Raw genomic sequence first — 14,137 nt, 5'->3', positions numbered from 1 at the left:
CTTCATCTTTGTCAATTTCTTGGTTCAGATGTATTTTTGTATTAATGATCTCGACTAGATTATCATCAGTCCTATCCTCACCTAATAATTTGTCCAATTGCATGTGTAGTTGCTGTTTGACCCCCTATCTCCTTTGTTTTACATGTTGTGCCCATCGATTAATTTTCTGCTTGAGCTCTTCAGCTTAGTTGGTAATAGCCCTTGCGTGGTATCCCAGGCGTCCTTAACCATCTTTTCAAATAAACTCTCAAGCAGCCACCATGCTTCAAATCTGAGTTGAGCCTTTCTGTAATTATTTTCCTCCCTATCGGTAGTCAAAAGAAGTGGACAATGATTCAAGTGTGAATAAGAAAGATGTTTAATCTGGGCTTGTGGAAAAGTCGAAAACCATGTTTCATTTGCCACCCCTCAATCTAGCCTTTCCCGTATATTTGTTGCAGCTAAATTTCACCTTTCCCATGTGAACCATGAACCTGTAAACCCTACATCCATTAAATAGAACTCGTCAAGAGCATCACGAAAAGCCTTCATTCTTCTTTCTTCTAGCGGGACCCCTCATTTCTTTTCAAAAGAATAAAGAATTTCATTAAAGTCTCCACAAACTAACCGAGTGTGAGATTTAATCCGGCCCAGCTGTCTCAATAAGGTCCAAGTATGACACCGCTCACTTGGGACGGGGTTACCATAGAAACCCGTAAAACGCCATTTTTTACAATCCTGTTTTTCTTTTATTATACCATTAATATGATTTCTCGAGCTACTGAGAATTCTGACCTGAACATCCTGTTTCCATGCTAACGACAATCCACCTCTCGTGCCATCAGCTTGCACATCAAAACTATTCGCATACCCACAAGCTCTTCGAATTCTCTCCATTCGTAAAACATTCACCTTTGTCTCCATAATGAAGACAAGTTGGGGATTATTCTGCTTCAGTAATAATCGAAGCCGTCTAATTGCTCGAGGATTCCCCAATCCTCAAACATTCCAACTTAGTGTTTTCATTGGCTCCGGTCGACATGCCTTTTGGCAGCCGCAGATCCAAGATAATGAGGTACCATCAGACAATCTCCTACTTCCTCCACAGAAAAAGATTTAGCATCATTAAACTCTATTCTACCTTTCTTGTGGGCAGTGATATCATTGTTTAAATTTCCTCGCAATTCCTCCTCAGAGGAAAAAAGTTTTCTTTTACATGGAATATTCACCATTTGAACATCATCAACTGGACCTGTTCTACCTTTGCGCGTCCATCGTGATTGTTTGGGATTCCCCTGATTGCCCATCCCAGATGTATTAAAAATTGTCCTCACAACCTCAATTTCTTCCCTATCATCCCTTTCTGCAAAGCAAGAGCCCATATCAGCCTCTCGGTTAGCCACACCATGCCAGATCTTTGTCATCTTTACCTCATCCGAGGGCTTTACCTTCGGCAGCTCTGCCTGTATCATATTCCCTAGCTCCTCCTTCGCTTTTTTGCTATTATCTGTCATTAATGAAACTGGAGAGGGAATCAGTTCATCATCTTCCCCCGTATATAAACATTGTTCCATAAATATCTTATCTGCCATTCCTAGTAATAGACTCTCTCTACCCACGAACTTAGATTCAGCCTTTAATGTTACCGAATAGGGTAGTTCACTGTCCCCTATTACTGTACCTTGTCTAATCACCGCATCACAGTCCTTTGCTATATGACCCATTATTCCATCGCCAAAACAGAAATTCGGCAGCGATTCATACTTGAATGGTAGCCAAACTTTCCTGGTGACCCCGACAGCAATGAAAATACCCCTTCGTAGAGGTTTCCTAACATCCAATAGAATTTGTATTCTATAGGATTCTTCTTTAATATCTGATCTCAAAATTCCTCCAAACGGGGAACCTATGGCGTGCATCAAATCTTTTTTATCACATTCTGGAGGACACCCGTTAATTTTTAACCAAAATAGAGAATAGATCAGTTTAACCTTATTTCGTTCTATCGCTTCTGTCAATCTTTCAAAAATAATTAGTTGTTTTCTGAATATCCAAGGTCTGCCATTCATGATTGCCTCCATATCACCCTCATCCTCAAAAGAAATTTGAAACAGATTCTACCTAGCCCTATGAATGTCAAATTTCCTTTTAGTTTTCCAAATACTTCTGATTTGTGCACAAAAACCATCTGGATTATACGTCTTGTTTGTCCATATCGAACATAGTAAGGAAAACCTACTCCTAGGTGTAACAAGAGAGCTCTTAACCTTCAATTGAATTAACTCTTTTGCTAGAAGAGATACCTCTTCCCCTGCCATAAAGGCCAGAAGGTCACTGCCCCACTCTTCCCCAACCACAGCCGCCCCTATTTTTTTGGGAAATTTAGAGAGAGCACTCTTGACCTATTCCAAGTCTATTTTATTGTATATTATATATTATTCTTTTACATTTTAAAATAATATAGTATATATATTATTAAAAAAATAACAAACAAAAAAGGAATGGTAACATGGCACATTCTAATAGCGTCATGTAGATAGTCAATGCTAATCAACATACAATCAATGATGGGTCAATGTTTTTATTTTAAATAAACCTAAATGTCACGTGACACATTTTAATTGATGCCACATGATAATTGAGTTTTTTTTTAACACCATTACAAAAAAAAGGGATGAAACAGATAATTAAATGATAGTTTAAGGACAAAAAAGAACTTAGATATTAAAGTGGAAAAAAAGCATAACAAGAGGCCAAACTGAACATTAAGATCAAAAAAAATAAAATAATTAAATGCCTATTTTATTTGGGTTAACTATAATGATAACATTTCTAATGAGAACCAAAACATTATCAACCTTTGAATCAAAATGAATATTTTTAAATCATAATTTTATCATTTATCCTATCTCATTAAAATAAAAAGCCTAACTTTCAATTTTTTTCTTTTTCTTTATATTGTTTAAATAAGAATATAAAAGAAATTGCTGAATTATAATTTCTAGTAACCTTCTTGATTTTTTTCATTTAAAATCAAGTTGGATAAAATGAAACCTACTATTATCCTTCAAAATTAAATTTTTTTAAAATAAATAAATAAAAACACACTAAAGTTTTGTATCAAATTGGTTAGATTATTGATTTTTTATCTAATCAGTTGTTTTGGTTTGATTTAATAAATTATTTAAAAAATAAAAAATATGTATTAAAATAAAAAAAATTTAACTCAACCTTTTTCTTCATACTTCGTATTAATCAATTTTCGATCCAATCAATCTGACAGACAAATCTTGAAATTCAGTACAAAAAATTTAAAAGAAAAAATTAATTATTTGAACAAAAAATTAAAAAAATTAAGAATAAAACAGTCATATAAATGCTTCTTTTTTTTCAAATATATATTCTATTCGAATTTGTCTTTGTTTTAATAAACAATAAAAAGAAAATAAATTATGTGTTAGATGTTTTAGGATTTTAATCTATGTACTTTTCGTTTAAAAATGTAAGTTTATTTGTTAACATTATTTAAAATCTTTTATTAAATTTATTGGTGTAACATTTTAAAATTTAAAAAAAAAAACTCACTTGGTATCTATGTAAGAAAATGGCATTGTAATAAATCCAAGTTTAATAAAAAATTTTAATAGTGTTAACAATTCTTAAAATTCACATCAACATTTTAATAGGAATAAAATATTGAGACTAACTAATGATATTATAAGAGTTAAGATACCAAATTATTTCAAAATTGAAGTATAGAAATTAAATCTTAAATTGAAGTAAAGCATTGAGATCAAAATTGAAATTTAATTATGACAGAACAAAAAGGGCAAATGTCCTTAGCCGACCTTCCTTTTATGTATGGTAGTATAGATAATTAAAAATACCTTGTGTTTGAGTAACGAACTAAAACAATTTAATTTAATTCTAATTTAAAAAGGTAAAGGATAATGCAAGAAAAAAAATTATATTTCCTACAATAATAAAATAAATACATTTTATTGAACCCTTACTCTTTTTTATTATATATCATTATGTATTTTATGTTATTATCAAAGTAATTAGTATAGTATCAGCGGAAGTATCGATTTTTATTTTGATATTGATATCATGAGTCACGGATCAAAACTCGTGACGAATATACAAATAGTAACTTATGGAGGTCAATTAATAAAATAAAACTCATTTAATTTACTTAAATGGATCCGATTGATAAAATATATGAAGAAACTTATATCTACATTGCCCAAAAAGATAGTATTATTTGGAAGTTTATATATTTAAAAATGTTGTCGGTAGATGTCATGTCTTTTCGATGAATATTTATTTATACAATTATTTTAAGCCTTCACGCTACCAAGGATGTTGTTAGTAATTTTCATGTTCCTTCAACAATATTTCGTGTTTCACAAGGAAAAGAAAATTATGTTGCAATCTTTAAAATTTTCATCGAAAATGTCAATAAAAACCTTCTCGGATTGATGGTCCACTCATTGCCCAAACCGAAAAACTAAGACAATTGAATAACCTTTCAACATAACCTTATCATTTGAGGATTTAGAAGCCTCCATGGCCAACAATAAAAATAGTGGAAAATGAATTCCCTAATGAATAAACTGGCAAGTCCATTAAATAATATACATATATAGTTTGGATATTTTGTAATTTTATAAAAATAAAATCTAATAAGATTAGACCCTATATTACGATTTTTTGAAACTATTTGAGAATGTACTATTACAAGCAGTAATGTAATATTCGACCAATCAAACCTACTTCAATGGTTCTCTTAGGCAAGAACATAGCAGCTGTTGGTGGACTGCTTCGAGACAGTAATTATTTAATTAAATACCAGATCGAACAGACCCCATGGTTTCAATTCAATCTGACCGTACACAATTAAGAGGAAATTTCAAATCTAGAAGCCTAAATAGACATATATTTGCTATATTGTTGATTTTCAGATGGAGTTTTAGAACAAACTCTTAGGTTCAAAAAGAGCATACATATATATATAATATTCACAACCATCACTCAGCAGACAGTACCAAAAGCCATTGAAAGTTCAAAATGGACATCTATTCTCCTATATAATGTAATTGGTATGCCATATTTTAGATGAGCATGTACATGATTATCATATGATTCAATGTTGGCTAATCCATGAAACTTACCTTTCTATACTTGGCCTAATATAAGCTGAGGATTACTTGATGGACATCTTGGCCCCCTCGGTCGTCTTGTTATCTTCCCCCAGTCAATTAGTTTTCTTGGCTGGATTCCCACTTCACTGTTACCAGACTGCAGCATTGTGTTTGTCATGCTCTCCGTAACACTGGCAGCACGGGCATTAGTCCTTCGCCTCCCTTTTGTGTATCCATTTCTACCTGCAATTCTTGAAGAACTGCTTTCCCAGTGTGTACCTGTGGCTTCCATTAGCCCTCCTATAGTCTGAAGATCCTCAGTGACCTCGTACCTTGAAAGAGAAGCAAGGCTTGGAAGAATTTCACTTTGAAAGTCCTTCCTCTGCCTTCCCCTCCTTGTCCGGCCCCTCTTTGGTTGGTTTTTCAAAAACATTGCACTTGGTTCTTCCTCTTTTCCGCCATTGCTTTTACACCAAGACTCTTCTACCTTTATCTCTGCTAGGTTCAGTGTCATGGCCTCGAAGTAATCGATTCCATCAGACAGATACTCCTCATTATCATCATTATCCTTGACACCTATGCTAATTCCAAATTCACTTCCCGGATCATCCACTACAGAAGAAGCAACCCTTGCAAACCAATAGAGGGAATTAGAAACTTTAAAAGGTTCAAAACTGGTCCTTTCTAAACAAGTCTGGATCTTGGATGATGAAATGGAAACTATAGCCTCCAGTGCATTCCTAACTAGTGCCTCTTGCACGTCCCCATCATCTTGCCCAGAAGATGGCACAGGTGTCTCGAGCTGGTTTTCATTGGATTCCCCTCTAGGTGGTGAACACTCCTTGTTTTCCGGACTTGCAGGTGGCTCCAAATCTATTTCTATTGAATTTGAAGGCGCCATCTGAGATTCATTCATAGATAAGCAAGAATTCAGGTCAATTCCTCCATGAACTGAACACTTCTCACAAGGGTCACTTTCTGCAACCGACTCAGTTTTATCCAGCAATTTTTCCTTGCCGGGCACATGATGAAATTCCAAGTTTATATCCGGAATCCTATCTTTTTCTTTGTCTTTGATGTCTTCTATTGCAAAAGAATCAGAACAGTTTCGGGATGGGGAGGCATGAGATGAGCACTGGCCATTGGCAGGCTTGTTATGCATGTAAAATCCAAACATCTTCTTAAAATCCAGGGAGTTGCCAGCCTGCACCTCCTCAGAACCAGAACCAAGGACACTCGGGGAATTGGCTTGTTCAAGGGTAGATTCCAGTGGGATCGAGAAATCTCTCCTTTCACCAGAGTTTATATCATGTACCAGAGTTTCAGCAATCCGCGGAGAGCAAACAGTTGAACTTTGAAACATATTTTCACCATGTATACGAGAGCCATCTTGTGAACCAGCCACATCAGTGGAGAAACTAGGTGAGACAATATTGAGATCCAAACTCTTTACAGACCTCATATACTTGGAACTCTTGGCATATTTCACTGGACTATTCTCAAATGCAAAGTCATCGTCATTATTGCCTTTCAGTAAATGAGAACTTGCAGATAGTGGCTGACCCTCCAGCTGGGAATCATTTAGCCAGCTGGCCCGAGGGAAAGTAGCACTACACGACTTCCTGCTTGATACTAATTTTTTGTCAAGACAAAGCTCATTTTTGGGGAGAGTACGGCTAAAGGTTAATGATTTGGAACTTTTCCCCTTAAAACATGGAAGTGCTTGAACTGCTATAGGACTGTGCTTGAAGGCACGCCTCCAAGATGAAATAGATAATGACTCAGAGATCACCAGTTCAGCCAAAGGCACAACTTGATATGAGCTACGCATGTCTGAAATAGCATCTGGTTTAGAGTTACTAGCAGAGATATCTCTTGCAACATGCTGTAAATTTTCATTGCATAGCTTTCCATTTGTCTCATCCAGACCATGGGATATCACGTGATCTGCTTGCACATTGTTAATGTGCTCAGTTGATGATTTTTCAGTACAAAGATCCCGAGGGAATGAATTCAAATGATTTCTTCCATGCCCTATAAAATAAGTTACCAATCACAAAGAATCAGCAGAAGCAGTAAAAATAAATTTTATGAAGTGAACGATTTGACTGATGACAAATGAACTAGCTACAGTGCCAAAGGAATAAATGAAAAAAAAAAGGAAAAAAACACTGATATATATATATAATACAGCTTCCTTACCAGCCTTATCATTAGAAGGTTCATTTTCTCTTTGCATTTTGTGTTTATCCAGGCGCAAAATTTCCCAGTGTGCTTCTGGATCCCCCATCATCTGGCTATTTGGACTTGCTTCTTTGGACATGCCATGAAAGTTGGAATTTGATTTACCAGAGGGATCCTGTAATGAAGGTTCCTTGTGACCAATAATAGGATCCTTAAAGCCACTGGATTCAGGAATTATATCTTCCTCAAGTTCGACAGGTATATTTAAATCAGCCAGAATTTTTTTCTTTGAAGAAATGTAACCAGGAATAAAATTGCCTTCGGGGAAAACATAGTTGCAATCACTGCCCCTAATGGACTGTTCTTCATCTCCCCTATCTCTAACTTCCGGAATTTTCTTTAGAGAATTATCAAGCATATCAGACAACGGTTTCACTTCTGAAAATCCCTCTTCTTCACTATCAAAGTACTCGTCAGCTGGCAATTCAAGATCCAAGACCTTTTTGCCAAACATTTTGCAGTTGGACTCCATGAACTCAGAGGCCTTCGAAGAGCTTCCAATACGAGTAGCCCTAACACCTGTGTCCCCTGTATTTCCATCATAAGAATGCAAAGGCAAAATGCTACCCTTAGTTTCCGAAATAGGGGGCTGACAATGGACAATGTTAATAGAGGTGGTAGAGTGATGTGGTATTTGCACACAATTAGGCGACTTTGGACATAAAACATTATTTGCTTGTCTGCTGTCCAGACTGCAATGATGTTTATACAAGTCGCTCTTCTTCATTTCTTCCATCAATTCCTTCTGTCTCCTGTAAAGCCGATGGAGTTCGCGGATCTAAAATAAAACACAATGTACATTCATTAATTGCATGATAGTAATATGTTTGTCAATGATGTCAAATTCAGTTGAACCAAAAATCCTGGATTTGAGGGATTACAAGTGGCGTACGAATATATTTGGATCACTTTATGGTTGCGGATTAAGGATCACTACAATGATTCTTATACTTATCAATCAGAGAGACATTTTCAAAAAGTTTAAATAAACACAACGCTCCGACATACATATCTGGCAAACAACCTAAGAGACGAAATTAATAGTCTCCAGAATTTGGACTAAGATACTAAATTATGTCCATGCAAAAATACATAGCAGAAAGAGCCTCTCAATGAATGGGGCCCTTCGTCCCCAAATTATCTCTTTATGCATTGGATGATAAGCCGGTGCTATCATTCACCTAATTAGCCCATAGCATCATAAATCTTCAAATCCTGGACCCTACTAACAAAGATTTTCACATAACATTTTTCTCATTCCAGTTTGACACTTTATCTTCTATCCCCTTTTATATGAAAAATGATCCGTCTAAAAATAAAGAATTCTTCATAGGTATTCTAAAGTACAGCTTATTACCAATATCGAATGCAGTAACCAAAGTTGTTGCTTACGAGACAGAGCAAAGCATTTAAGCACATAGAACAGGATTTTACTCCCGTTGTACATTAGAAAACCAGGTCACGAGACATAAGAAGTTCATCATGAGAGAAATACCTGATCCTTAAATTCTGCCTCATGCTTGAGCATTGTCTGCTTCAATAAAACTTTGTTGTAAAACATATTCGAATTGGAAGATGGTGGCAAAGTACCATTACAGTACTGTCTATTCCTTAAGATTCTATCGACATCATTATCTGTAGGCCATATGTTTCCATTAGCATCCAAATTGAGGTCCCAAGCAGTATAACACCCTGGGAAGTGACTTTTATGCTGCATGTCTGCTTGCATTCCTAGCATTGCCATAAAAGACAGAGACGGAGCACGATTTTCAATTGCTATTACAATATATTTAAACCAAGCAGTTCCTGAATCATGACAAAAGCAGCCTGCATAAAGAAAAAATTGTTTAAAATACACATTAAAAACCAACTATCTTTTAGTCATCTGTCTCTCCCTTTGACAAGAAAAACATCAACTACAAGAGCTTCATAAAGTATTCAATATATGTTAGCTGATATTAATAAACAAATCATTGTCCACATTCCTCCATGGTGGCTCAGATAATGTTTGTGTTCTGTTAAAACATTTCACAATGGAAGGCCATAAGAAGACCTTAGTATAACCTCTGTGTCTCCTCTAATTCGGCCACCTTTTAAAGACATATGTAATCAGACATTACTTGAAAAACCAACTGCAACAAAATATAATTCAAAAGACAATCAAAGGGAATGTACGAGAGACCCAGATTCAAGTTTTTGAAATGCCAAACATTACATTCATTAATATACAATGCCTCAACAATATAAGAATAATATCAACAATGGCAGTGCAAAACGCATTAAAAAGTAATAACCAAAGAAAACTCAGAACCCAAATGAAACCAAATGTATTAAAGTAAGTTCCAACTTCAAGCCTCACCACCCATTATAAGAACATTAGCTATACACTAGAACTTACAATTACATGTGAAATACCTGGATTGCAGACATGTTGCTTTGTCAGATAAGGGTAATTATTCAAGATGGGTATGCATAACTTTTTTTAAGTTCATATATTTGGAGGATCATTCCCTCATTTGTATGTCCGAATATGTCTTGGACACAAACACTTTAGGGAAAATGAAGAAACCGAGTAACATCATGAACCAACGAACACCCCCATATGTTGATAGGCAATGTGCCTTCAAATTAAGGCAGGTTTTTCTGGTCTTCCAAGCAAATTTAGGAGCATAAAAGAAAAAAAAATATTGAAACAAACAAGATCTACAAATATGTCCATATATACGTGTGTGTGTGTGTGTGTGTGTGCTCCTCTAAGCTTTATACAATAGAACATCCAGCAGGCAGCAACATGCAATTTAATCTGTATTATATATCAAAGCCATTATTCTACTATTCTGCTAATTAACTGTTGATAAGAACACAAAAAGTTCCTAAAGCACTAAAACACCATCTAATACTACAAGAAACTAAGAGTAAGTATATTTATATATATATATAAATGTATATGCATCTCTATCTATACATATGAGTTAAACAAATATCAGGTTTCATATGAATAATTATATTAAGCTTTAACTAAGTCATAAACTAGTAAAGAAAATGTTAATGATTATTGATCAATAAAAATATGGAACAAAAGGAGATAAATTGGTATTTATTAAAGTTCTGCCACATATCACTAAAACCACAAAAAAATCAACTTAAAAATAAAAAAAATATTGTAGCATTAGATACCCTTCAATCCATTAATAGAACAATTCAAGAGAAAATAAAGGAAAGAAAAAACTATGAAATCTGAAGGAAATTTTGTTAAACATCAACCAAAATGCCAAAAACAACAACATTATGCTTATAATCCATATCTTCCACATTTATAAATACCCAATCGAAATAATAAAATTTAAATCCTACAAGGAAAAAAAACAAAATTAAATTAAAAACCCATTTGGATATATCTTCAGTGTCTAAGCATTAAAAAGACTATCCAAATATAAGCAGCTAAAAATTTATTGAAGAACTCCACAAAAGTAGAAAGAAGAAGAAGAAAGGAACCCAGTAAAGGCATTAAAAGAGTGATCTTTTTAATCATACCTTAAAAATAAAGATAAAAACAACTTTTTCTGAGCTCATTGACTTAAAGTTTTTTTTCTGCAAAGTAGGAGGAAAACTATGTATGGGTATCCCTTGTAAAAGGCTTTGGAAATGGATCAGAAACAGAAAGGAGGAGAAAAAATGAAGTGTGGGTATTTCTGATACTCCATAAAAAAAGTAGATAAAAAATGGGGGGGTTTTGGATCTGCTGGCTGCATTTTTTCTAGGAAGATTTTGAAAGAGAAGAAATATAAAAAGAAAAAAAATTAAAATAACGCAGAAAGAAACAAATGAAAATCAAAAAAGAAAATTACATGACAAAACATGAAAGTTGTCAAAAGAATATTTATATATACATACATTTCCCTTTTCTCTCTCTTCATATCTCATTGTATTGGTTTTTGGATTTTTTTTTCTTTCTTTTTTTAAGTTTCAGAAAATGTTGGCATGGTTTTGTTTTTACTTTTTTTTTAGGTCAAATTTGCAATTAGTCACTTTAGTACCCACATATTGTAGATTTAATCCTTGATTTGGTAGTTTTAATCTTTTACTTTTTCGAATTCTAAATTTTTTATTTTTATTCGAACCGTAACGGTTACATTTGTATATGTGTAATGATATATCAGTTTTTTTTTTATTTCCACGAAACATCCACATAACATTCACGTAAAATCTGACATTTTAGGTAATGAATTTATTAATAACCGTTTAATTTAGAATTAAAATTTTAAAATTAAAAAAATATAGAAACTAAAAATAATAAAATGGAAAGGTAGGGACTAAAATCCATAACTTAGACATAATATGAGACTAATAGCTGAATTGGATCTCCATAACTTAGACATAATATGAGACTAATAACTGAATTGGATCTCCATAACTTAGACATAATATGAGACTAATAACTGAATTGGATCTAACAAATATTATCATTTTCATTAAGATTAAACTTTTAAAATTCAAAAATTACAGGAGTTAAAATTTACCAAATTAAAGTATAAACACTATATTCTTAATAAACGACTATACTAGTTAAAATCTATATTTGACATACTCAAAAAAATGATTTTAAATTTTTTTTCTAAATGTATATTTAAGATAGTTGGGTTGCATTTTAATTTTAATGTTGAAAAGAGTTATGATTTAAAGATAATGTTTTTTTTCTTTTTTCTTGCACAACTTTTAATTTTGTCTTTTATCTGATATGATTTAGAGTTAGTGTTGGAAATCAGAGTTCAACACTTATCACAAAATCTAAAGCTGATTTGAATTTTTTCCATTATTTTTAAAAAAAAATAGCTTTTTTTTAGTAATTTAGACAAACATCCCTTATATCTCTGTCTTTTAAAATTGATATTTATTTTTTGTAAAATACTTTATATTGATTTAACTTTTTAAATATATCACATTATATTCATAAAAAAAGTTTTAATTAAAATATTTAAATAAAAACATTAGAAAGATAATCAAGGCAAATATTTTCAATATTTCCCATGTAGATATAATAATTCAAATAACATCTTATTATATCATAATTATATTTAAAACTTTTTGATATATTAAAATTTCTTATCAACTCTACATTTGGGTCATGTTTTTCTATTATTTCAAATTAGCATTAGCATTAAATTTTATTTTATTTTTAAACTATTAATATATTTGATTTGATTGGTTGATTATAAAAATAAAAAAAAAATTCAAATAAACCTAAAACCAAACAATACATTATTTTAATTTTTGGAGAAAAAGACAAGAGTAGAACCAACTATGTTTTTACTCATCGGTAATTGTATTCAGATTTTAATTTTGGCCCCAAAGAATATCTTATTTATTATGCCATTGGTCAGCAGTGGGACCCCCTTTCAAGCATGTAATTTCAGATTTTTCTTAACTCCTAAAATGACCCCTCATTTTTTACTTTAGTTACACTTAAGGACATTTTCCTTTTTGGATTATGAGGAATTAAATTAAACAAATATATTTATTAAAAATTCAGTTACATATTTTAGTTGCAATAATAAAATTAATATAGGGTTTTAAGTTTAAATTTTAGTATGATTATTATATAGAAAAAGGGCAAAAAATTTCATCATCAAAATATAATGTAATTTGTATATGTGAGGATAATTTGGTAATTTCACAATTAAGTTGATGCATGATTTACCCATGACACCAACTCAGTAAAAAACTTAATATGAGTTGAGACATATTTGTTAAAATATGCTCCAAGCCCCTTTACTTTTTTATATTCGTATATTGGTTAGAATATATTTCATTACTGTTTTAGATTTCAAAATTTAAGTCTAATTGTTAAGGTCATTAAAATTATTCTATTAAATTTGTTATTGTGATATTATGAAATAAGAAAAAAAATACTCATTTGGGGGTTAAGTAATAATAAAAAAAATGGTGTTTTAATAGACTTGATTATAACAGAAGAATTTAACAATGTTAATAATTGGATTTACATTTTCAAATCTTAAAAAATAAAATGATTAATCTCTTAAAGAAAATTAAATTTCAATTTTACAAAGAATACAAGTACTTAAAATATATTTAAACCAAATATTTTTATCTCTAAAGAATACCTACTTATCCTCTACTGATTTGAAAAAGGAATCTTGAGATATATTTTACTAAGCAAATTTTAAATAAAAAATAACTGTACCCTTGTTATTATTTATTTAGGTATTTTCTATTTAGTTTATTCATTTTAATTGCTATAAAATTACATATATTTAAATTATTTCATAAAAAAAAATTCTGAGTTCAATTAAAATTAATATTTTAAATTTATTTTTAATTCAATTATATATTAACATTGAGACAAATTCATTAAATTATTTTATGTAAAATTAATTGGTCACCATTATTTAGAAGTTTCAAAAGAAATTTTTGCATTAAAATATAAAAGTAAAAAAATATTCTCAAATTAATATTACAATTAATTATTTAAACATTTAACTTGTATTTACATAAAAAATTATTAAACAAGAAACAAAAAATAAAAAGAAAGATAAAAAAATATAATTATCATTGATAATGAATTTTTTAAAGTAAAACTTATAATATAAGTCACGGGAACTTTAAGATCTCAAGTTTAAGTATTATTATATATAAATCATGTGTGGGATCTCAGTTTATATTTATTTTTGTATATGTTTAGAATCATACTTTATAAAGAGTAATTTTAGTTATAGTTATTTGAATACTATAAGTGTAACTTAAAAAAATAG

At 31.6% G+C, this 14,137-nt stretch overlaps 1 protein-coding gene across 1 annotated transcript; it reads right to left on the bottom strand.

Annotated features, from left to right (window-relative positions):
• Nucleotides 1–4,889: 4,889 nt before the first annotated feature.
• On the bottom strand, nucleotides 4,890–11,292 carry LOC107944730 (uncharacterized). The gene is made up of 4 exons (XM_041096832.1): nucleotides 10,902–11,292; nucleotides 8,863–9,194; nucleotides 7,326–8,145; nucleotides 4,890–7,157 (listed from the first exon to the last, which is right to left on the bottom strand). Exons 2-4 carry the CDS (start codon nucleotides 9,109–9,111, stop codon nucleotides 5,158–5,160), a joined length of 3,069 nt encoding a protein of 1,022 aa, XP_040952766.1. The 5' UTR covers nucleotides 9,112–9,194; nucleotides 10,902–11,292; the 3' UTR covers nucleotides 4,890–5,157.
• Between the last annotated feature and the right edge of the window lie 2,845 nt (nucleotides 11,293–14,137).

The sequence above is a fragment of the Gossypium hirsutum genome, chromosome A03 (genome assembly GCF_007990345.1).
Source record: "Gossypium hirsutum isolate 1008001.06 chromosome A03, Gossypium_hirsutum_v2.1, whole genome shotgun sequence".
Lineage (NCBI taxonomy): Eukaryota > Viridiplantae > Streptophyta > Magnoliopsida > Malvales > Malvaceae > Gossypium > Gossypium hirsutum.
This window is presented reverse-complemented; position numbering and strand designations above follow the sequence as displayed.